This window comes from Pleuronectes platessa, chromosome 16 (genome assembly GCF_947347685.1).
Source record: "Pleuronectes platessa chromosome 16, fPlePla1.1, whole genome shotgun sequence".
NCBI classification, from domain to species: Eukaryota; Metazoa; Chordata; class Actinopteri; order Pleuronectiformes; family Pleuronectidae; genus Pleuronectes; species Pleuronectes platessa.
Window position 1 is genome coordinate 13,844,124 of NC_070641.1, and position 24,482 is coordinate 13,868,605.

A 24,482-nucleotide genomic window follows, 5' to 3' on the forward strand; every position below is an offset into this window, starting at 1 on the left:
AGTTTGTCACCATGCAGATCGACGTCCCTGCAGGACACCAGGCTCCCGGGGGGGAGGGTGTAACTGCCTCACCACAGGCGTCTATGTACATTTTAGTTTAAGAAGAAAAAATAGCCACAAACAAATACCGCTCTGATAAGTATCTGTTTTGGTGCATAATTAGGGAAACATAGCTCCTGGTCGATAGGGAGAATAGATTCATGAATTAAATCTTCCTCGGTGAATAATAAGCTCTAAATGTGGGTATTGAGCAGCAACGGCAAATTCTTCACCTCAATAACTAATGCGAGAGAAGGGAAACATTAGAGGATATTTACCGACTCTGTACTAAATCAGACGCCTGCTTGAGACCCGTGAGCCTGCCCTCTTTTCCTGGCTCCCCGTCCCCAGTCCACTCCCGCTTGCCGACCCAGACTGTCTTGGAGAAAAAGCCGACTAGAAGGAGAAAGACGGCAAAGTGACTGCAACACCAGGTGGAGTGTTGCCATAGAAACACAACGTCACAGCTCTTAAGCGCGGATCACACATTTGGTACCATTCCATTCATTGTGATTCCCACATCCGAGGACGGAGCAGGAACGGGTGTGATCAACAGCTTTCTTGAATATTAGAGGGGAGGTGTGAGGCGCTGCTTGGCACCAGGAGGGACGGTTTCGCTCTGAATTTAGAGGGGAGCTCGTTCTGCTGCAATGAGGAACCTGGGGGAAGAGCACGAGAGAGAAAACCTCGCCACACTCACCAGCATGCAGAGTAATACAAAGAGTAATAAGGCGGTGTATATTTCGGCACAGTTGCAAAGCACACTGTAGTAGTTGGTTTCTGATCTGTTACTTCCTGCTATTAAAATCAAACACTAAGTTTATTACAAGTGTTTGTGAAGTGCGGACATAATTACCGTCTAATTCCTCCATTCACACCCTCCCCTTTCCCCCTTTCTTATTTTTCAGTCAAGCGAAAAAAGAGGAGATGCCAATGTTGGACAAGATGTTGAATGTGCTCATCTTCACATGTGTGTGTGTGTGTGTGTGTGTCGGCCCTGAGGCAGATCACCAAACAGCTGTGTGTTAGTGCCAGTGAGTGGACATTTGGTCCACTTGACCCATAATGCTGGCATGCAGGTTGGGTAACGGCGTCCAAGTCCTCTCCTCAAATCCTCAGTCCATCCGTCCATTCGCCGCTCATTGTTCCCGGGGCAGCAGGCGATCCCAGCTAAATACTGATCTGCCTGAATGGGCCCAGGTGCAGCAGGAGGTCTGTCCCACTGCCAAATGTAGTGCTTCTGTTTCCTTTGGGCTCATAACAGGGTTGTGCTGCTCCCTCTTGCTTCTCGAGGGATTGAAAAAGCTGCAGATGCAAGTGTTTGATCAGTCTGCCCACAACGGGAAGCAGGGGAGAGAGTGTGAGACTAAAGCGCCTCAAGAAAACAGAGAGAGATATTGAAACATCAGAGAGGAAGAAAAAAAAAATGTCCGATGAGGATTTTGCAGGATTGGAAAAAAAAGTGATAATGGTAATCTTACTGTTTCAAAAGTGTTGTGCATCTCTGGGGACTCAGCAGAAATGGAGTGGAGGTCTCGTGGTAGGGACGGACACTGCAGCATGCCTACAGCTGTCCTCTGGGAACTGTGTTTGGTGCGGATGTGTGTGCCAGGGGTATCTTTAGAGAGGCTCGCTGCAGGGATCCCTTTGGGAGTGCAGGAAGGGGAGGGGATGGCGGAGTGCTCCGGTTTCATGTCTCAATCAGGAGAGCTTCAGGAGTGCCTCTCGAGGCTCAAGTAGAACCTAACGTCCATTTGTAGTGTATTTAAAAAGGAATGTCTGCACTTAAGGGCTACTTATTGCTTCACGTACAACCAAACAGAGACGGTGAACGTGAGTAGATGCATACAGTATGTAAAAGCGTCGGTGCGTTCAGAGACTGACACATAACACGGCAAACTTCTCTCTCTCTCTGATTCTCTCTCTCTCTCTCTCTCTCTTTGAATACCCTTGCTTTCACATTCACTTTATGTCTCCCAGGACAGTGCTCGGAAATGTTGAAATGGGGCCTAACCCACCAAGCAAAGAGGGAGAGTCGTTTAAGCTAAGTTAAACAAGGGCACTTCGATTTTAAAGGGCCATAATCTTCAAAAAGGGCTGCTTTAAAATCAATTGACAAGACATATAAAAGATAAAGACAGATTGAGAGGAGGGAGGTGGAGTTGTTGGCAGTTAGGTGACTTATTTTCATGAATGAACATTTTAATTGAATGTCATTGACATTTGTTCTGTGGCCGCGCGTCTTGGCTCACGTGCGTTTGTCCACATCTCCGGATGGGAGGGGGGGGGGGGGGGGGGGGGGGGGGGGGGCTGTGTGCATGCATGAATGTGTGCGTGTGTCTGCTAGGCAGCGCAGGTGGGCTGGATCAGTATCCAGAGCTGCACTGAGCCAGTGATTCAGTCTGCACAGTTTGGGCCAGAATCCAATCAGGACAGCCATCTGGTGACCAATCAGGGCCCCGAGCTGTGATGTCACAGCCACGGAGCACTGGGTTCCATGGGAGCCGGGAGAGGTAAATGCCATGAATCACATTGGAGCTCTGTGCTGTCAGAGCTGGGCAGTGGGGCCACGGAGCAGGCTAGCAGGCCGCAGCTATGTGAGCATCAGCACTTTGAATGATGAGGTGTGAGGGGGCAAACTGTGTCGCTGACCGGGATGCTGGGTCACCGACACCAGGCTGTTGTGATTTGTGTGGGCAGCGTTATGTTTGTTCCTCTCCGCCAGAAAGCTGGCACTGTTGGCCTGTATATAAACACCTTTGCTATTCATTGTAGGTAGGTAGCCATATTTCAACAGGGTTCAGTGTGGAAGTAAGAAAGCTTTCCTGCTAGAGCAGTTTATTAGACATATCTTTACAGTAGATGCAGAGAGAGTTGGCACTTCTCTCTTTGTTTCTCTATGTAGATGATGGCATGAGGATGACATAAGCTGTGTCTTAATTCAGGGGCCGCGTCTACGCAGCCGACGTCGTCAACATCCTTCATCGGGTGCGTACCGAAATGAAACCGAAACAGGAGAAGGTCATGTTCTCCTTATTGCATCACAAGCTTGTCCCACCCTCACAGCCGTTGCGTAGCAGCAAAGCTACGGATAAAATGACTGTTTCGGTCGAGTATTTTAATTTCTAAAATAAATTCTTCAGACGTTTTTCGCCTCATTTCTGGAGCCCCCGTTGTTCTGGGGTGGAAGGAGAGATTTGTCATCCGTATTTGCAGGAGCCTTTGTACTGGGACAGTCTAGTTGCACTTACGTGATGCAATCGTTCTTCAAATGCAGCATCCGAACGATGCTTCCCCCGAGTTGATGGCCCGCTGTCCTGCAGCCGGTGTGATGGAAAGTTCTGTTAGGTCGAATTTTCCAAGAATCCTCCTCTGTGTGCCTCTATCATTTTAAACTGTCTGGAGGAGCTCAAGCACAATCTGCAGCACCCTGACCTGGACCTAAAGTGAAACTGTCCCCAGCTTTCACACCGCAAGACGGGGGTGGTTGCAGACAGCTGCGTGACAGAGAGAAGGAAGTTGCAGGAGTCCAGATATCAACACTAAAAGGCCCTCTGCAGGGCATGAGAGGCAAATAGGGACAGGCTGGTGAGAGAGAGTCTCGGTAAAAGTTGACCTTAAAAAGCTTCACAGCACCAGATATTGCTGTAACACTCAGGCCTGTGAATATTTCATCAGCCCTAAAGCGAGTTGTAGAATATAGGCGGCAGACGATGGAGGTACTGCTATAGTAGTGATGCAGTGCTATACTGTGAAGTTTCATATTATGTCTCTGGCTATATAGAAAACGGGGTTTACATTTATATGGTAGCAGAGTCCAAAATAGCCTGCAGTATTAATGCAAATCCCTCACTCGGGATGTACAGTAGCATGGATAGAGGGCGGGGGTGGACTGCTGTGATTACTAAAACCAGTTAAATCCACCCTCCTTCCCTCTGGTGCTTATCTGATCAGTGGAGAAACCAGATAGCCCCTCAGCATGGGATTTAATAACAAACACAGGCTATAAGCCATGTTCAATAGGCATGACAGGGATAAACATCAGTGGGAACACGCAACGCATTGCCAGTCCTGCCTGCATAAGAGGACAGCGGGGGTGAGATGAGTGCAGTGGCTTTACATCACGTACATACGTAAGAAAACAGTGGAGAGCCCTCGAGCTGGACCTCACACGCCGTGCAACAAAGAGGGAGAATACAAAAATTAGGAGGAGATGGAAAGAAAAAGCGAGAGGTGGAGGCAATCATGCAGAGAGAGACAAATCTGAGGGTCTAGCGTGGAGGTGCAGGAGGTGGGAGGTGTGTGTGCATGTGTGTATACTCAGTGTGTGTGTGTGTGTATGTGTGTGCCTGCTCAGCCACACTGGTGACTTCAGGTGTTACCTTCTTAGAGAGAGAGATAATTAGAAATGTTAACACTCACTGGAGCTTGTACTTCTATGAATTCTCAGTTTCTGTCTCTCTCTCATTCGCCATTTCTCCCGTCTGTCATAAATACGAACACACACACACACTCAAATTCTATTATCTCCCTTAGCCTGTGTGTTATGAATGACACACTTAAACTCTGGAATGAATTGGCCATGCAGCAGTGGATCACAATTAACGCCGGCGCCAGCATCTGTAGAAATAATTGTCACAGCTCAATTTTAATGTGCTGATGACCCGTTTTTCCTACTTTTAATAAGAAATGCGTCTTTTAGTTTTTTGGACATGGGGATTATTCTTTTGTTTAGCGAGTTTTTCTCACATTCGGTATTTCATTAAAATACCTAGAGTCAGTCGTTAATTACCACATCCTATGGAAGGAATGCTGAAAAAGGTGAAACGGAACGACTGAGCGGAGATGAATTAACGATGGTAAATAACGGTTGTATTTCATTCCCTTGAAAAGACGTGGAAAACATCTATGTTATAGGCAGTCAGCAAACGCAGCGCGGTTTACTGAAGCAGGAGGAGGACATTGTTGAAATTCTGACAAATGTCTTGGCTCAAGGAAAGAGAGATACCGAGAAAGACATGTTCACTGGAGTGTTTCACTTGGAAAAATGAAAAGTGACAGAAAGCTGACAGAGGGATGACAACCTTGTTTGTCCTTTACTGGATGATCAACATGTGTTACGCGGATATGGGTCCCCAAGGTGGACACGGGCGGCTGATACAGAGTTTTTCCACGCTCCGCTGGTATCCCTCTACCTTTGAATTAGCATCCTCACTCCGCTTACTCAGCTAGCGGCACAAGCTGTGGCGCTGTGTGTGAACGGCGGCGATAATGAAACCGCACACCGTCGACATCATTAAAGATAATCTTGGCTCATTTTGTGCTGGGACACGGAACAACAGGAGGAGCACATTTTTTCCAGCGCAGGGCACATAAACACCTTCCTACTCTAAGTGGATCTCACCATTCGCCACGCCACCGGTGCTTGGTTGGGGGGGATAAAGAAGTGCTATAGGTTGCTCTGCAGGAAACAGATCCCAGGTCAAGGCAAAGGCTTGTCTGAAGGCGTCTCCAGCGTGTGTCTAATTGAGCGCTGTGTAGTTAATTGTTGTGCGTGGGAGGGGAGAAATCAATCCGTTTTCTCACGGCCGTGACTTCAAGGCCCCGGAGTTAGAGATTGGAGCCGGCAGACACACATGCACGCACATGCACATGCACAGCTCTGCCAAGTAGAACCCCAAACCCAATGCCTCGCGAGCACAAACTTGCACATGCAGACCCACAACCTTCCTCTATTGGCACACACGCCTCAGAGGAAGAGGATGTGCATGAGGGGTTATTGAGTCAGGGTAAAGTCAGATCCATCTATCGATCGGCTGCTAGCTGAGAGAGGAGTCAGGAACGTGAGACCTGCACAGGTCAGAGGGCCAAGAGACTGAGGGGATGACAGACGGTAAGAGAGAGTCAGAGCGAGGAGGAGAGAGAGAAACACCCACAGCTTACAGCTAGCACCCCCCCCCCCCCCCCCCCCACACTCCCATCCTCTCTGAATGCAGAGCCAGCGTTCTGCTTTGATGTGGCTATTCACAGAAGCTCTGCTCGGCTTCGTGAACATTAGAACGAGATTTCTTCAATTTGTAACTTGGGTCAGTGCCATATGTCAGATTAATGGGAGAGAAAGAGACTACGAGCGAGTACTGACGGCAGCTAATTGTTATCCTTATCTTTTTATCTGTGTCCGTTGCCATAGATTATTCTATACTTAATGTATAATATATACAATGAATCTACAGTGAGCCACCACATCAATTAACATATAAATGCCTTCCACAAATGTATTTATCTGCATATGCAGATAATCAGCTCATTTGCGTGCATCTTTAAGGCTGTTTCTATTTATTACTGGGTGCTGCTGTCAGTGAATGCATATTTGCATTTTTAATCTATAGCTGTGTGGAAAACATAGTGTTTCCTTCAATGCAACCGCTTTCCCCCACAAAGAGGAAACATCCAGTGCTGGTTTAGGGGGAATTTGCAGCAAGAGTGTCACCTGAATAATTTAACTTTCCTTTCAATGGGATCAGAGCCCCAATTCACTTCTGATCTCATTTGAACCAGCGGTGCTCCCCTCCCATTGGCCGACAGGCGCTGGTGGAACGTCTGAAAGCCCCTCCTTGTTTGGTTGAGAGTTATTTATTTTCACCAAGTCAAAAAACTCACTCCATTATTTATGGGAATGAAGCAAAGTGGGATCTGATGAAGAGATGTGAAAATAGGATGGGAACTGCAGAGGGATGGTGGGAGCACGTGAGGAGCGACACGGAGGCGGTGGGAGGGTTGTGGCGTAGATGGTGTGGTTCGGGAGAGATAAGCAGAGGGGGGGAGGGGCGATAAGGTGGATGAGTACAAACAGTACTATCCTTCACTTGGAAAGCAGAAGCAGGCGCCATGAGATGTCTGTTGATTCATCTCCCTTTATGCGCTTGGTTCCCTTTCTCCGCCGAACCTTTCTACCCGAACAAAGGCAGACGCAGGGAGTGATTCAGAGTGACCAGACGCCCGAGACTCCCGGAACGGAGAGTGGGAGAAAGGTCACATGAAACAGGATGCTCCGTAGAGACCGCGAACTAGAACAGAATGTGTCGACGAACCGATGTACCCAGGCCTCCAGGGGCAGGAGGAGATAGAGAGTATTCAAAGAGAAATAAAGGGTTGGTAGAAGCAGAGCATTTGAAGGCGTGTGCGTCTGTGTGCACATGTCTCAAAGCGCAGTCATTACACCAGTGCACACACTGTTACATGGTTCTCGTCAATGTCAGCTTGGATCGGCTCCAGCCCCCCCGTTCCCCCACGACCATCAGAGGAATGGCGGTATAGAAAATGGATGGATGGACAAACTGTAACACAAAAATATACAGCGAATGCGTCGGATGTTCACATGTTCGTGTTCTCGTGTGTGTGTGTGTGTGTGCGTGTGTAGTTTCAGTCTACAACCGGTGGTGCGGGGCGAGGTGGTCGGCACACACACCCTGCGGATCCCCTCCATGCACTGATGGGTGTTCGCCTGGTGTGGATCCTGGCAAAGCGTTTCCAGCTCTGTGCTGCTGGTAATTAACAGAAGCAGACAGTGGAAAGCAGCACCTGTTACAGCCTGAGTGACGGAGGCCCTGAGCTCTGGGCTGCGTCTCCCACTGCTCCTCTCTAATAATCAGACCACCGCCCGCCCCCTTACAGCCCTCTTTGGGACCTCAGCATGACTGTACTCACTTGTGTGTTTGTGTGACGATGTGTGATGTTCCAAACAGGGGGGAAAGGAGGCGGACTTGGGAGGAGGTGGCGAACAAAGCCGAGGAGATGCTACAGTGATGTCAATAATTGCTCTGGTTACGGTACCTTCACACTTAGCCTGAGGCCGTCTGTGTGGCTCTGAGCATTAATTCCCAACCATGTGCCTGTGCTGAATATTTACCTGTCCTCAGTAATAAACATTTACACAGGCTGCTGTGTGATGAATTGGTCCCATTGTTGTGCTGGAGGACTTGATCTTACTCTTACAGCAGGAACATGACAACAATCTATTTTCACCACCTCTGTTCAGACTTATTTATACAAGCACCAGCTTTTTTTCCCCACTGCACCGATGCAGTTGTTTCAAATTACAGATACAAATGATTTTTTTTTTTAATTTAGCTGAACCAAGTGGCTGCATGTTTGTGTTCACATGTGTTATGGGAGGTTCATAATTAACTGTTAAACCGTGTTTAGCAATTAGTTTAACAGTTGAAATATATTTTAACTGCCAGAGATGTGCTCACTGAGGCTGGGACATTGGTGCCATCTGATCAGATATTCGCACGGTTAACAGACTGCACAAGACCAACACCATGTTGGACATGTTGCTGTTTCTGAATAATAACCAGCAGACAAGCTGTCCACCATGCTGAGGACTGACGCAGGCCTGGCCTCTTTATGAGGGTCGATTATTGTGATCGCCCCCTGAAGTGTTATTCCATGTCCCGCCCGCCTGCCGAGGATGGTAAAACCTCGGATGTTTTAAGGGTCCCTCGTCCCATCAAGGCTGCAGGATTTCTCCTGATTCCGCTGATGGTCAGTGTAACCTTGATGGACAGGTCAATGTGTTTATGAGAGAGAAAGGGAGAGGGAATGGGTGGTGATTGACTTCACACAGCTCACTTTTAGGTTACCAGGAGACCTGTAAAAACAAACGTTTGGAACATTGTGAAGCGGGGCTAGGACAAGTTGGTCTATGGCAGGCTGCCACAGTGTTGTAAACATTTTGTGATGTTTTTACAGAATTGCACTGGTTTATCGTTAATGAGCGTCTGCTATTGGTGAGAAAAAAGCCGAGCATTGACTTCATGCTACTCAGTTATTCCTGAGTAGCCGTGATGACTTTGACTATTCTGCACTGTATGTAGGACAGCATCAGTGGGTCTTCGTATACTGTGTGTTGGTGCAGCGCATATGCGAGTGAGACACAGGAAGACAAAGAGAGGGAGAGATAAGTGAGTGACAGCCATGTTTTAGAATTGGGGCATGTCAGCCCGGCCTGCTGTGTCAGACTCTCCTGATGCCCACTGCCCATCCCAAAGCTGGATAACCTTGGCAGGCAGATTGGGGTCACCACTATCAAATTAGATAAATCACCTACACACACACACACACACACACTTACACACAAAGTTGCACTACACAAATCTTGGAGATGTTTATTCGGGAAGAGAAGACATGTTTGCATCCACATGAACAGGTTGGCAATATGGTGATATTGATAACAATCTTCATAAAAGTCAAATTATTATTTCTTTAATGTTTAAAGACTATCACTAAAAAAAACATCTGAGTAACTCCAGTTACAGACGGTCAAGGAAACTCCACTTTAAAATATGGAGTTTGGTTGAATTGCTTAAATTGCTAAATTGAATTCTCTACTGCCCATCTGTCATGATGAGAGAACGCCCTGGGTGGACACACACACTCATCTGAAGATTAATTTATGTGCACTCACATTAAAAGCTAGAAGCAAGAAGTGCTCAGAATGCAAACTGCTCTATGCATGTGTGATCCATTAATATGTTAGCCAGTGTGAAGCTCTGGTATTAGTGGTTGTGTTCACAAACGGTGCTCCTTTGTCGGAAATCTAAACCTGGAACCCAGAGAATTGATCCAGTATTGACATGGTCCTAAGAATATCACAGATTCAGTAGCTTTTAACAGTAAAAAGCATCAGCTGTCTAGGACTTGTAAGTTCTTACTCCCTTTGAACACATCACAGCATGCCAACACAATATTTTCTAATAATTAAACACATAGCAGACATTTAAAAGAACAGTTTGAACTATTTATCAGCAAATTATATAGATATATATGTCTCAGTTCTGTCTGTGGTCAGTTGCATCCCTTTGGACTGAATCCAAAGTGGTGTCTCCGTGCAAAGCGTAGATCCAAAAAGTGGCAAGATTGTTGAAGTTGAAGATGTGATGGAATAATTAGTCGATGGTGCCACTGACACAAAAGATGGATACTTCCATTGTAAGGGTCTCGGCAATGAGATGAAAAGAATGTCAACCTATTTTTAAATGTCACCGTCTCTTTTTGTTCTGGATCCCTGCTCCACTTTGTGTCACAGATCCAAACTAGGTCAACATCACATGTGGCGCCCCGATGGGCTCCTCTGTGCGGTGAACATGTGGGAGTGTGTGCATTTGGGCGAACATGTGTGCAAGTGCTTCAAGCCGCGATCACCATACACACTGACACCAACACTCACTGAAAGAGGCAGTTCGTGAATCCCAGAGGTAGCTGAACAATTCTCAGCTCAACAACTTCCCCCACGTGTAATTATTGTCTATCGTGCCCAATTAGGAGTGAGCATGCATTATCTGCAAATTATTTAACTCAGTTGCAGGCTCATTATTAAACAGAGCTTTGAAAAGGCGTGAGTGTGACAGCAACTTCTCATGTATCCGTCTGTGTGATGTGCATCTGTAGTTAGTCTTTAGTGTGTGTGCACTCTGCGAAGGCTTGGCTGTGGTGTAGTGTAGCACAGTGTGGCAGGGTTGCCCTGCTGAAGCTTTCAGATTAATAGACACTGATAATAACACACACACAACACACAGCGCCTCTGTCCCTAATGAAGATGGATCTAGCGGAGCCTGGTGGTGCACAGGCACTCGGGGTGGCAGCTTGCCAGTCACAGCAGTGTGACATCTCAATGCAAAGGGCGGGGGGGAGCAAGATTCACCAGAGAGTTCAATTTCATAACATTATCATGTTATATCATAATCCATTGTTGTTGGATCATAAGATTAACGCCAGGGCCGGCAGTTATCACTCTTGTTTTTGAGACTTAATGGTCACAGTGAGTTATTAATTTCCTCCTATTGATTTGCGACGCAAGTCCTGCTGACAAAGTTGACAGCGCAGGTTGACTGATACTGAGTTTATCTAATTTGACTGTGACGTTGTGAAGACGTGAGGAAGAAATGAAGGATGAAGACAATAGCCAAAGTGTAATGGCTAATTCAGCCTTCTGTCGTCTAGGTGTTTTTCCTCCAGTTATCTAAGTTCGAAATTTGATGTTTCTCACCTCTGTTTGGTGCAAGATAGCAATTTCCGGACTGGGCTGATGTACAGCTTTTTGGTGACTGCCACACGTCGAGGTGGTCGGAGGCTTGATCCCTGTAACATATTAGCGGCCATTAGAGTGGAGCTTCGGCCACTGTTTGTGTGACAAGACAGGTGGGCAGTGAGGTCACTTCCTCTGGCAGCTGTGGCGGCCATCACAGAGCAAGCATTGATGGGCGGTGGCGTTGCCTCCTGTTGCATCAGTTGTAATGAACAGTGACAAGCGCTCCACCGCCACAATAAATCACAGGCCACAGTGGAGCCACTGAAGACCAGGGCAGCAGGCTCTGGCTGCTGCGCGGCCTCACTGCTGATGAACAGACAGAGCGGCTGGCTGGCTACAGGGGCGGACCATCTCAATCACTTATTCACAGATACAGCGCCGTTATCACTTACCCTCCTCTGATTAACACGTGCAACTGTCACTCAGGAATAGTGGGCTCTTATTGGCTGCTTTATCTGCACTGAGTGTTTTATTTTTTTTCAGCCACTACTGTTCCGGAAACACATATAGTTAAAGTGTATAGACTCTAGAGATGGGGAGGCGTGTGGGTTGGGGTTTTGTGGAGAGTTGCAGCTGAGGGCTGATGCTGAAGCTGAAAAAAGTGCTACAGGAGTGTCTATTGAATAAAGCGAGTGGGGCTCTCTCTCGTCCCCCCCCCCCCCCCCCCCTCCCTTTACCTCTTTGACAGCCACACTAGCTCTGTTTGATATCCCTCCGCTGTGTTCTGCTGCTCTGCAGATTCCCTTGTCTCATTTGCATTCCCTTAAAGCACACTTCCATTAAAGTCTCCCCCAGTTTTTTGTTTTGTGTGTCTCTTCTCTTATTCCTTCTGTTTCTTCAAATAGGTCTTTTTTTTCCCTGGGTTGCTGTTTTGGAGGGAGCCTTATTCCCTGTTGACTATGCAGCCTATCCCCACTCTCCCGGAGTCAGTAATCAAACACATTGGCCCTAATACACAGGCCATTACAAGAGCTCTGATGTTCCATCTGCACACAGCCGGCACAATGGTGTCATTATATAAACAGCCCTGCTGCTGCAGCCGGCGAGATGCTACCACACCAGGCTTCGGCCTTAACTGACCCACCGCAGTAAATGGAGAAGTGTTGGGATGATCTGACCTGAATGTGCTTGTGTAGTCGCTGCGCACTTAACAACATTATCCATCCTGAATGAAAGCTCCAACAGTGTTAACATTACAGTAGGCTATCAGTTCTCACTATCGCCGAGGCCGTGCAGGGTGTTGTGCATCAGTGCACATGCAATGGACTCAGGTTTTTGCAAAGGAATAATATCTAATGCTATTACGCTGTCTTTGGTAGCAGTAGCCTAACCAAAAAGGATTAGGGAGATTAGTGATAGGCCCAACTGGAAGATAACAATAAAGAGGGGTGGGAGGGCAGCGGTTTATACAGGCTGCTGTCTTTTTTTTTCCCATCGCAGTGACATTGGTTTGATCTTGTTTTGGCAGCTGTCGGGCATACAGAGGTGGGATTGTACAATTTGTGGAAAATTACAACAAAATTGTTTCTGGAGTTATTTGGTTTTGCGACATTAAATATGAAAAGGACTCCTGCTGTTTTGAAATGCATGGATAAAGTTTTGACCAGGCCTCGTCCCTGTTGTCACTTTTAGTTTTCAGACTGAAGCAAACTCTTTTCTCACAATCAGAGTGCTCTGATTCCCCACACACAGTGCAAGAGGAAGCGCGTCCAAATGATCGCCGTGGCTAATTTGAACAATCATCGAGTCCAATTCAACTGTCGTACCTGAGCGTCCTGGAACGTGGATCTGACAGTGAAAGTGTCGTCTCCCGCTCAGCCGAGATCGTTCGCAGATGGTGATTGAAAATGATATTTCATGGTATGTCTGGTACGTTTCGAAAGGAAAAGTCTGATAATTATATTCACTTTGGCGAGTGATTAGTTTTATGGTGGCGAAGAAGTAATTAATGAATTCTATCTCATCCTCAATTATTGTTACACGTCCTTCTATTGCTCCCTCTTGCCCAACTCAAGAGAGTACAAAAGAGTTTCGAGTGTGACAAAGCTTCAGCAGCGATGAGTCAGAGGGAGAATTACTTGGAAGCCCCCAGGCAAAGCATAGGGTTTTGTCATTCTCTGCACTCCCATCAAACTCTAATACTACATGGCTATAGTCCTCACTGAGTCCGGTGACATTTTCCTCTGGAATAAAGTGATACCAAATCCCGAGAGCACCAATGTGGTGGTTTGCACTTTATTCCAGTATGAGCAGATGCCATTTGAACTGAACTTTTACTTGATTACAAACATGTCTCTCAGCCGTTTACATCACTGTCTGATTTCTAAGTGAGCAGTGATTACCATTCACTTCTGCACGCTTGTCAGATGCAAGGAGCCAGTCATTTCCTTCCTTCGCTACTCAACCAGCTATTTGTTGTTGAAGCCTCTGAGGTACAAACATCAATCCTAACAGCATAGGGAAATGCGTCTGCTTCATCTTTACGATGCAAAAACCATCTCTTTGCATGAAGAAACTGGCCGTCATAATTTATTTACTGTCAAATCCTTAAATCAATCACGAGTGTTTTTCCAACCAAATGGATTCGTGCACATCTGTTTTCACAGTGTTTTTTCTCAGCCCAATTTCCCTTCATCATATTCACTTGTTCGTGAAAACATACCTCATTTTCGAAATGTAGTGAAATGCAAATTAGGATGTTAGAAGTTCCCAGATTGGGACTGTGTGTGCCCAAAGCAACGCAGGCAAACATTTTGTCGGGAATGCACTTTCAAAGCTGCAGTTTTTAGTCCAGTCAGTGGTCTGCTTCTGACGCCTTCTGACCATTCAGTATAGATTCACACATCTATACACGCACACCTTGAGTCGACTTCTCATACTTGTGTTTCCCACCTTGATATCAGATTCCCCTCAGTGGGAGAAGGAGCCTGCAGCCGCTCCAGCTCTGAGAGTCGCACCAGCTTTTTCTAATTATGCGGCAAAAACTGTCAACTCTTTGTTCTCCCGCCTTTTGATTATGCTCGGGTAATGTTCCTAAATGCCTCTTTCTTCTGCACAGAAATTATTTGCATGATGGGGGAAACTTGAAAAGCTCTTGTGACAGACATGCACAGCCTTTAACATTACCCCCTACCCTGTATTAACAAAAAAAAGGACATGTGACACCATGTTCTTGATGAGTGCGCCTGCAAAAGCAAACAGATCCTAATGATCCTGGTGATTATCGTAATGATCCAATAGAGGTGGATAATGAGGTTATTTGCTTTGGATCAAGGCAGACTGTAAATGAATAGCTGGAGAAACAGAGGGGAGCAAGATGACAGAGCTGTATACTTAAAGTGTCGCTCAGACAGTCCCATGTCTGTCTCTGGAGTAAATACAACCGAGTGCCATTGGCCCCTGTCTCACACTGTCTCTCCTGCTCGCCCGCGTCACCTTTCCACCAGTGCGGTGAAATTGCTCTCCGTTCTCCCATTCTGTGGTCGCTGGTCTCTTAGGGATATGATGTTCAGCTCTATTAGAGGAGGAACAGTGATGATAATAATGGTGGATTAGATAAGTGCAAAAGGTCAGCCTCTGGCCGCGGGCGTGTAACATCCTCCGAGCAGGGAGACCGTGGAGGGCGAAGACACCCATCTCACACCCTCCGAAGACTCCTAACCTTCTTCTAGCCAGGGGCACACTGACTCATAGACTACGGCAAAAGAAATACATTCCCCTCTGCTTTCTTACTATTCCTTTGCTTTTCCTCGCTGGGCTATTTTCAGCACTTCCCCCCCTCCCACTTTCTCTTATTTATTCTTGTCCTACAGGAAACCATCCATCCCTTACTTCATTTGTTCCTTGCTTCCTTCGCTCCTACTCAGAATGCTTGGTGCCTCCTCTCCTTTTGTTCCTTCATCCCCTCATTCCTTTGTTTCTTCTTGTTTTCCACATTGGCATCCATCCATCCATCCGTCCGTCCATTCATCCTTCATTCAATTCTCTTCTGCCGTCCTAGGTACTGCAGTTGAGTGTTGTGTAATGCAAGCTTTCTTTTTTGTCACAAAATAAAATCAATTTATCCACCCTGCACTTTTCTCTCCTCTCCTCTCTCAACCTGCCCTCCCTCCCCCCTCCCTTTTCCTGCTCTCCCTCCCTGGCCCTCCTCATCTTCAAAACCACAGGAGAGCTATTGTTGAGCCGAACAGACAGGAGCAGAGTCAAAAGAAACAAGAGCAAAGACAGATTTTTCTTATTAAATCCACAAAAGTTGGAGGAATAGACGGAAAGCCAAAGGCCTGTCACTGCACAGGAAGGGATCACGTTTTTGAACATTGATAATACAAAGAGATGGAAGGTGGGGATGGGTTCGGGCGGTTGTATTAGGCCGTTTTAGAGAGAGGGGCAGTCAAGGCCTCTACAGTACCGCATCACGTCTGGTGCTATTTGTTTACTGCTTTTCTACGTTGTCTCACCCGACTCCCCTCCGAGCTTGTGTCCTTTTCTCAGCTGCTGGTCATAGAGGGTGGTAGATAACAAACTCAAATTAAGGCAAAGGCTGGACTTAGTGCAGAGGTTGTAGGTGTGTGTGGGTGTGTGTTGTGCATACTATAGAAATAAACACTGGTGTAAAGTGCTGCCGCTGTGGAGCTGCTTTTTATTCTGCGCTCTCCTTTCGTTTTCTCTCCCTCCCCTTTCCCCCTCTCACTCGTGCTCTTGAGCTTGCTCAACGTCATCCAACATACTAATCCACACAGAGACACCCAGGCAGGTCGGTGGCTGCGGGCCGGGCGTTGCCACTGGGGAGGAGGGTAAATATCAGAGAAGGTCAGGGAGAGGGAGGGGTTGGAGAGGTGGAGGAGAAGCCAAATCAGTGCTGACGACGAGCGGGGGGTAAAGCTACCCAGTCACTCAGTTCCTGCCATCTTGGCTGCCGGGATGAGAGTGTTTGGCCATGCCTGCTTTCTGCCGTGTGTGTTCCAGTGTTAAAATAGGTGGATGAAAACATTTAAAAAGTGGCAACATAAACAGAGTTCTTGCCAATTTAACAGTATCATTCTCAGTAGCTGACTTTTAGTGCATAATGACGATTACACACCCATTGCTCTTGATTGTTGACAAAACATTTTCAACATTTTAAATAGCATATTTTCCAAATATCATGAGAATATCAAATATTATTCTACTGTCGTATGGAAAAATGCTTGATCCACCTTTACTCCAATTTTGTGTGTGTGAGAGATAGAGAGTGAGCTAGAGGAAGTGCATGAATGCTTAATCTATTACATTATGCCCTTCTACAATTTAAGTTAGTAGATCAATCAAATAAAGGGGGTAGACGGTTAAAGAGATCAGAGGAAATCCTCTCAATACCAGCATAAAAAAAAAAGGATACAGAAACACACACACGCAAATACATATAAAATCCACTCTGTCTGTTTCATCTGCAAACTCACCAGGAGAAGTACTCGCACTAACAGCACCATCTCCACTGCTTTCTGTCTCTCTGCCCCTGGAGCGGAGGATCAGGCTTCACTGTCAAAATATCTGAGCTGAAGTTCCACATAGTGATTTATTTCATTAGGCAAATGAGAAGTGTGAGTCCTAAGGCAATGCTGACTGCTTTTCACATCTCGGTGTGTGTGCGTGCGGGCCCCTACGCAAACACACACACACAGACACATAAAGAGGGATATGATTATTTATTTTAGATGTTTAACATTGCTCTGTTAACAGCCCTAAAAACGTGTGTAGCATGTCTGGTTCAATCAAGCGTTCAAACACTGTAGAGTGATGGTAGTGGCAACAGCTGTTGCCATGCCATCCTGCACAAAATGGCCTCAGATCTCCAGGTCTGATCGTTCCCCCTGACCACCACAGGGGGAGCCTCTCCTCTCCTCTCCTCTCCTCTCCTCTCCTCTCCTCCATCCTCCTCCAGTCTCCTGATTCCATACCAGTCATGAACAGCTCAGTTATATTCCTGCAATAAAAACTGAATAAATTAATCAACATGGTCTAATTCAAATGCCACACTGAAAGGGGGAAAACATAATTTCTCTTTTATAGACTTTTTTTTTTTTGGCAGAGAAGTAACGTTCCTCTTTTCTCTCCACCCCCCCTCTGTCTACAGGATCACCCTCAGGGAGGGTGTAAGCTGAGGAAGTGCCCCCCCACTCACCTGTGCCTGTGAGCCGCTCCGCTCTAGCCCTGCCCCCTGCTCAGCCTCCAACATGGCTCTTGCAGTCTGGATCCTCTGTACCTGCGCTGTCGCTTTCAGCAACATCGCTCCATCCTCGCAAGGTATGTGATAAATATTCATACTGTGTGTTGTTTTTGATATGATCACATTAAACTCCTGTCTATCTGCATTTAGTGGTCATCTGTATGTTTAACTGTCTATTTTATACACAGTGCAGCTTGTAACGTTGCACATGTTCACTGTGGCCCGTAAGTGTCCCCACCGGGTTATTGCAAATGAGCATGTAATATTTATATGTTAGCTTCGTGATGAAGCTTCTAAGTCTATTGACTTGCTGACCAGGCGGGAAACGCTGCACTTGATTAACGGAACTGTCTCTACAGGAGGCCCAGAGGTGGAGAGTGTATGTGTGAATGTCAATAAAATTTCTTGTCATCTTGATGTCAGTTGGAGCGTAGCTAGAGTATGAGGGGGGAATCCGTGCATGTAATGGTGCCATATGGGTGACCTCCTTGAATGTGCCACGTACCATACAATTTTTCATTTTATGTGTGTGTGTGTGTGTGCTTGCTGTTGTCAGCCTGGCAGGTGACCTGATTGGGTTGAAGTGACAATGGAGGTTGTGTGTGTGTGTGTGCGTGCGTCCAAACTGTTCTTGTTTTGTTGCAGTTGTTAGCCTTTATGCCTTATTAGTACTGACATCCCTAAAGTTAACATAGTTTAACCAGGTTTTCATCAAAGTCACGTTGTTGATGTGTTTTTATTTGGTGTTTGACCTTGATGATGTACCTGCAGCTTCCTTTTACCATTTCAAGCAACATGCTGTTTTTATGAATTTCAAAGTAAGACCTAAGGTGCTCAATAAAAACATGCTCCAAATCCTAAGTGTGTGTGAAAACCAACACACCTGAGGGTTTTCTGAGGAGCTCACAGAATTGCCAACGTTTACAAAAACTTCAGCCTCTGAAGCAGATCGAGACGTTATTAAAAGAAAACACAGTTTGACAGCTTAAACATTCATTGTAAATCGCTGCCTTTTCCCTAAAGTTATAGAACATTATTTGGTTAACGAATAAAGCGGCAAACTCGCTGAGCTCCCCCCTCTTCCTCCTCTTCTTCACACATGTTTTCTACCGAATGAGCCTTGGTCAATATCGTCCTTTTTATGGCGGTTTTCATCAAGGAAACAAAGCTTTGATCTGCTCCTCCCGGTTAGATCTTCAGCCATTATCTGAATGCAATTTCCCTTTCCTGCAAGTTTTCCAGTGAATCAGGGTGTCACATGTCTTGAAAGTGATGACACCGTATAAAACAAATACAGGTCTCATCTGACCCTGAAGGGAGAAGCTCGCATGCATCACGTCTAAATGGGTTCTGGCCCTGATTCCACCAATTATTTACTGTTTATCGTTTACAAGCACTAATCTTGACTGGTGCACATGTTTTTTTGCTAAAATAACCCAAAAGTTTAGTTGGTATAGAAATGCAGGAAATTTGATTTTAAATGACACATTTTTGTCTAGGTGGTATATCCTCCCAAGTTAACCCTATCTCCCATCTAAAAACATGACTCAGCGCCCGTGCGTGCGCACATCGGAGGATGTGTAGCAGGGAGGGAGCAGGGATCGTATCGGGAGTCAAAGGGCCGAGGAGGCAATGGAGGGACCGTTGGCTGCTGGGTGTCCTGCTTGTGGCCTGCCACACAGGCAGCATCGCACCATCTGTTCGATGCTCTCAGTCAGCTCGGTGCCAACCAGCCGCTGGGTGATGGACAGCTAGGATGATGAGGAGGAGGAGGAAGAGGAGGAGGAGGGGCATTAGAGAGGGAGAGTCGGTGTTGCCACAGGGAGGCGACTAGTGACGAAGCAGGAAGAGTTGAAGAAACTGAAGGAGGGAGGATATAATTAAATTGTGTGTGTGTGTGTATGTGTGTGTGTGTACCTTCATCAGCATTGGTTTTATCAGTCCCTCCATGTAAGCTCCGATTGACCAGATGCGGTTTTAATTTAAGTAGATGCTGTTTTTCTTTTTTTCATCTCTGTTTTAGCTGCTTTCGTAACACTGGCTTTGTGCAGCAAACGTTGTGTTCCATCAGACACCTTTGGCCTCTGGCACTGTGTTGCTTTGTGTGTGTGCGTGTGTGTGTGCCTGTGTGTGTGTCTGTGCTTGAAAATGAGTCTATCCATGTGACCTGACACCGCAGGAGTATTAATGAGGCATTAATAATCAATTGACTGTTATCTGTATTCGCACATGCACAACATTTTGTTTAATTCAATTACTGAAATCCTTTGTATAATGAAACCAGGTCCACAGACGTGACACATGCTCTCAAACACCCCCGCACACCGTTTTTTTTAGCTGCTTATAATTTCTCACAGTTGAATTTTGGCTGAGATGTTTCCTCTGTAATGTGGTGTGACTGGAGAAAGAGGGAAGAGAAGGAGGAAGGAGGAAGTAGAATTTTTAGGATGGGGGCAGAGTTTTGAAGTGACGAGAGCTGCAGAAATCACTCTCGGGCTAATCAGAGCTCATTTGGAAACCTGCAGGATCATCACACATGGCTTCCCAGTCTAATGTGTACCCCTGCGCTTCCTCGGTGTCCCCACTAATCTGCTGTGCTTTAACCTCACTTTACTCCTGGCTGCACACTCTAATATTTAGCCAGAGCACCCGCACATTTATTCTCCTCTGGAAGCAGCCCTTAAATGCAAATGTTCCTAACCAGCATGAGCTTTGTACACACACTCCTTACCTGCTCCGTTCTGTCCGTGTCCCACAGTGAACATTCATCCTTTTTAAATCACTGTTCACTTCGCCTTTTTCTCTTCGCAGTGCTGTGACGGCCTCAAAAGAACGCAATCATTTCATTCATGAATGCGATCTCTTACCAACCTAGGCAAATAATGTCCTATTCACGGCCGTATATACACAACTCCTCCAGTTGCCCGTCCCGGCAGGCTGCCTGACAGACTGACACGCACACCCTGACAAACAGAACAACGTCCCGCTGATTCCACAGAACGCTCGAGAACGTACGACCCAAACGCAGTGATGTTGCTCTGAAAGCCCATTAGGCCTGCTTAATGTGGCAGGCATCGCAGGCAGCTGCGTGGTGATGTCCTGACACGGAGCTTTTATTTAGCACAGCGCACAAGCATCTGCATGTGTGCGCTCTGTATGTGTGGCTGTATTTATGTGCACGAGCAGTGGCAGCCCAGACCATAATAAGGCTATTTGTGGGCTATTTTGGTCTGTAATACATGTGGTGTGTGTGTGTGTGTGTGCACGTAAAGTGTTATGTATGTGTGTGTGTGTGTGCACTGTGTCCACGAGTGCATCTGATTGGCTCTTTCTGTTGATCCGTGTTCTCCTGTCCAGATGGGGCCGTGTGGGCATTTGTTTACGTGCATATGTGACAATCATATCAGGATGCCAGTGCCGACTGACTGGTGGAATCTGTTCACATCTTCCCTGGATTTCAGCCTTTGCTCTCAGATCAGTCGCGTGGAAAGGCCCCTGGTCCTTTAGTGCACACGCAGACGTTTTTATCCGTCTCCCCTCCTCTCCCTGGCTTTTTGTCTTCTCCCCAAGCTATTATTTAAGGATGGTAGACTAGCTGTTTTTACACATCTCCTCCACAAAGTGCTCTAGTCTCTTGACTGTCCTTGGATGGTGACAGAATGTCTGAATGGGGACTGATCTCAACGCAGTATCCTGGTTTTCTGTAATGCAGCGCTGGGCAGTTCTTTTTCATGGCAGGCGACATGAAGAATTCACCAGGCCTTTACAAGCCAGGTGCCTTTTTATGACGGAGCTGACAGTTATTTCGGGTCTAAGTGTTGCTCAACCCCTCAATCTGAAATTCTGAGTGAAGATCTGAAAAATACTTGACCTGAAACCACATCCAATATTGAATATTGTAGAGAGCGGGCGTCGACTTCCAGTCCCTCAATACTGTAATATTAAAATGATCATTTCAAAACTGCGACCTACTCACTAATTCATAAGAATTGATTCTCTGACGGGCTTGTAGCAATAATATTTCGAGAGGAGGCAATAAAGCAGTAGGGCTGCTAACCTCGCTATGATCACTTGGCTTCTCAGAGTGGAATAATTCACTGAACAGCATATTATATTGCTTAATGTGTGTTTTGTAAAGTTAACACTTGCAGCAGATGTGTTGCTACCAGTAAAGATATCTTGTGTTTAACTGTAATGTATACATTTAGAAATATACAGACAAATAAACAAACAACACACCAAAACCATGAGAACCATCTGGTTGTGCACGTGCTTTAATAGACGTGTCAGTCTCATTTTGTCTAAAAATAACCTTTGAATATGTTTTACTGTGTTTTTCTCTGCCAATATGAAATCTACAGCCTTCACTGACACTAATTGCGAGTGGCTCGTGAATATTGCTGCATATCATCTAGATTTTGAAACAAAGAACCCCTGTAAACCCCCTTTCTCCCATGTCTCTCTCTCCCTCTTGTGCATTTTCAAGCTTTTGCAGCATCCCTATATTTGTAGCAGCATCCTGCGCCTCACCGCTCTCACACACCTTCGATTTCCATCCCATCTCTCTGCTTTCTCTCCACTGACAACTCAGCCATTACTCTGTGTCGTGATGTGGACACGAAGCCCCACTTTCTATTGACCCCCTCTTTCTGCGGCGGTCTCCTTGGCCACTTTCTGTTTTTCTCCTGTTTGTTGCCGTCCTCGTTCGGTCCCCGGTGCTGGGGGATGCTGTGTCTTCAAAGCCCTTGGCTGAGAGCAGTAGATCACAGAGAGGACTGTGTGAGTGAAAGGTTAATGGATGGCCTTTGAACATATATCGGGAGTCGGGGGTGGGCGGGAGGAGGTGGAGGAGGAGGGAGAGGCCTGGGCGGAGTGGCGGTGTGTTCTTTCAAATCCCTTTTTGAAGACGATGCACGTGTCTGCGCGTGTATACAAGCCCTGTGCGTGTTTTTGTTTATTCATGTGTTCACAGTGTTTGTGTGTGTGTCACCATTTTGTTTGTGTTTGCTTGTAGTTGTATGCGACAGTGCGCTAGTGTGTGTACATTGATTTGTGTACTGCAAACATGCCCCTATGTAAAGGATTGGGGACTGTGTTCCTGTTTGTGCAGTTGTGTGATAGCTGCGTAACTTTGAGGCTCTTTAGCCGTGAAGGACTGTCTGTGTGTTTGTGTGTGTGTGTGTGTGTGCCTTGTATTCGTATGCATCCAGCGCGACATGTGTGCATTTGCTTCCTTGTGTATTTTGTGGACTGCAGATTGATAATTACCAGCAGAAGCTTACGGCCGGTAGCCAAGGGCAGAGAGAGAGTAGAGCGGGGTTGGGGGGGGGGGGGGGGGTGCAAGGAGAGAGATGGATGAGTGGAGAAGCTGCTAACACTGTGAGCCGTAGTAAAGAAGGAGAAACGAAAAAGAGAAGAGGGGGGAAAACTGGAGGTAAGGGGTCAGGACGAGAGGAGGGGAATGAAGTCAAGGAGGGGATGAGGGGAGGGCGATGGGGTTTCCGGGCTGTTTGAATTGGATGTGGGATCGAGGGATGGTGCGGAGGTGAAAAACAAGAAAACACAAAGAGGGACAGAAACATACAGTGCTCGTTGTGCTGCAAGTAAACAAGATGGCGTGCACGCGGAAGAGGGATTCATCAGCATTTTACAGCCAAATCCATTTTTATAGATTTAATGTGAAGGTACAGGAGCATCATGCAGTACATATACTTGCAAACGTATTGATCAGCTCATAAACATGCACAGTAAATACACACAGACGCACCGTCCACCCGTCCAAACCTTTGGCTCTGTGTATAAGGAGGTTAATTAAGTGTCTAATGCTGCAGCAGTGCTGGGCTCTGACACTCATCTTCCCTAACACGTCTCTGGGTGTGACTCGCAAACGTACACACAAACACACACACACCTAAGTGCCTTCCTGACAGCGCGCCTTACATGGTACTCACCCAGCCCCACCACCCCACTTTATCTCTCACTCTCCCTCCTTTTTCCTATCACTTTCTTCACTTCAGTCTCTCGCCACCGTTCTCACTTTCCTTCTCTGTTTCTCTGCCTGCGCTGCCTTCTCCCCCTCATCCCCGTGGCTGTTTCCCTGCAGCACCTGCAGTTTTACTCTACCACAGTGTTTGTATGAATCTAGGTCTGACTCACTGTCTGCCGGCCTCCCTCGTGTGATGCGTGCTGGAAACGGAGAACAGACCAGGAACCGAGCTGTGCTGGGCCTGTAGCGCAGCTCTCCTCCCTGGGGAGGCCCAGGATATTTTACCCTGGGTGAATCTTCTACTTTTTAGGCAGGTTGAGTTTTGGGCTCTGCCGAGCCCCCACCCTTGTTGCATCGAGGCACTTTTATTGCATAATTAGGCGCCACGGCCAGCAGTGAAGTGGTTTGACAGTATGAGCACGTCTGGGCTCGCCTCCCGCCTCAAGTTTGTGTATGTGTGTGTTGCTCAGCTACTCAGTGGCTTTTCATCCGCCTGTCTTTATCTGCTATGCCTGCTAGTCTCCCCTACCACCACCACACAACAGACTTTGTCAACACACACACACTGAGTTCTCAAGGTTGAGAATGGAAGAGTTTTAGGGCTGGCTTGTGAACGCCTGGAAGAATTTTGGTATGTGCATCATTGCAAACGCGTGAGTATGTGTTGCATGTGGGTGTGTGTGTGTATCCTGCTTCCAGTGGGGGCCCATTTAATTCTCTTCTGAATGATGTAATGTTATGGGCTGTGCTGTAATTCACTTCAGTTAGAGGACTTGGCCGCTGAGGAGAGAGGATGTCTGTGTTGAGCACCGCACAACAATGGGAAGTCCTCTCTCACAAATCTGTTGGCCCGCTCCTTTTATGTCGGTGACCTTGTGCATCCACAAAGAATTGTCGAAGTGGTCGTCTGCCAGCATCTAGTTTGATTTGTTTGTTTCTTAATATTTTTACCCGGTCTCATTCGATTTCTCCATCCCTGTGTTTGAGCTTGACCCGGCTCCATCGCGGTGGATGTGTGTCATTCCGGCGCTGCTCTGTGTGCCGACCATATAGCAGAGCTGGTGACTCTCCATACAGTCGCTCCTCCTCCCGTCTCCTCTGACTCCTTCCCCTGACAGGCTGAGGAGTCAGAGGAGATGAGATAGCATTCTAGGTTTGAT

General features: G+C 46.8%; 1 protein-coding gene across 1 annotated transcript in view; it reads left to right on the forward strand.

Annotated features, from left to right (window-relative positions):
- The first annotated feature begins 17,343 nt into the window (after positions 1-17,343).
- Positions 17,344-24,482, forward strand: part of adgrl1a (adhesion G protein-coupled receptor L1a) — a 49,113-nt gene continuing 41,974 nt past the window's right edge. Inside the window, exon 1 of the mRNA XM_053443242.1 lies at positions 17,344-17,413. Within this exon, the coding sequence (XP_053299217.1) occupies positions 17,344-17,413 (70 nt within the window). The remainder of the gene's footprint in view (positions 17,414-24,482) is intronic.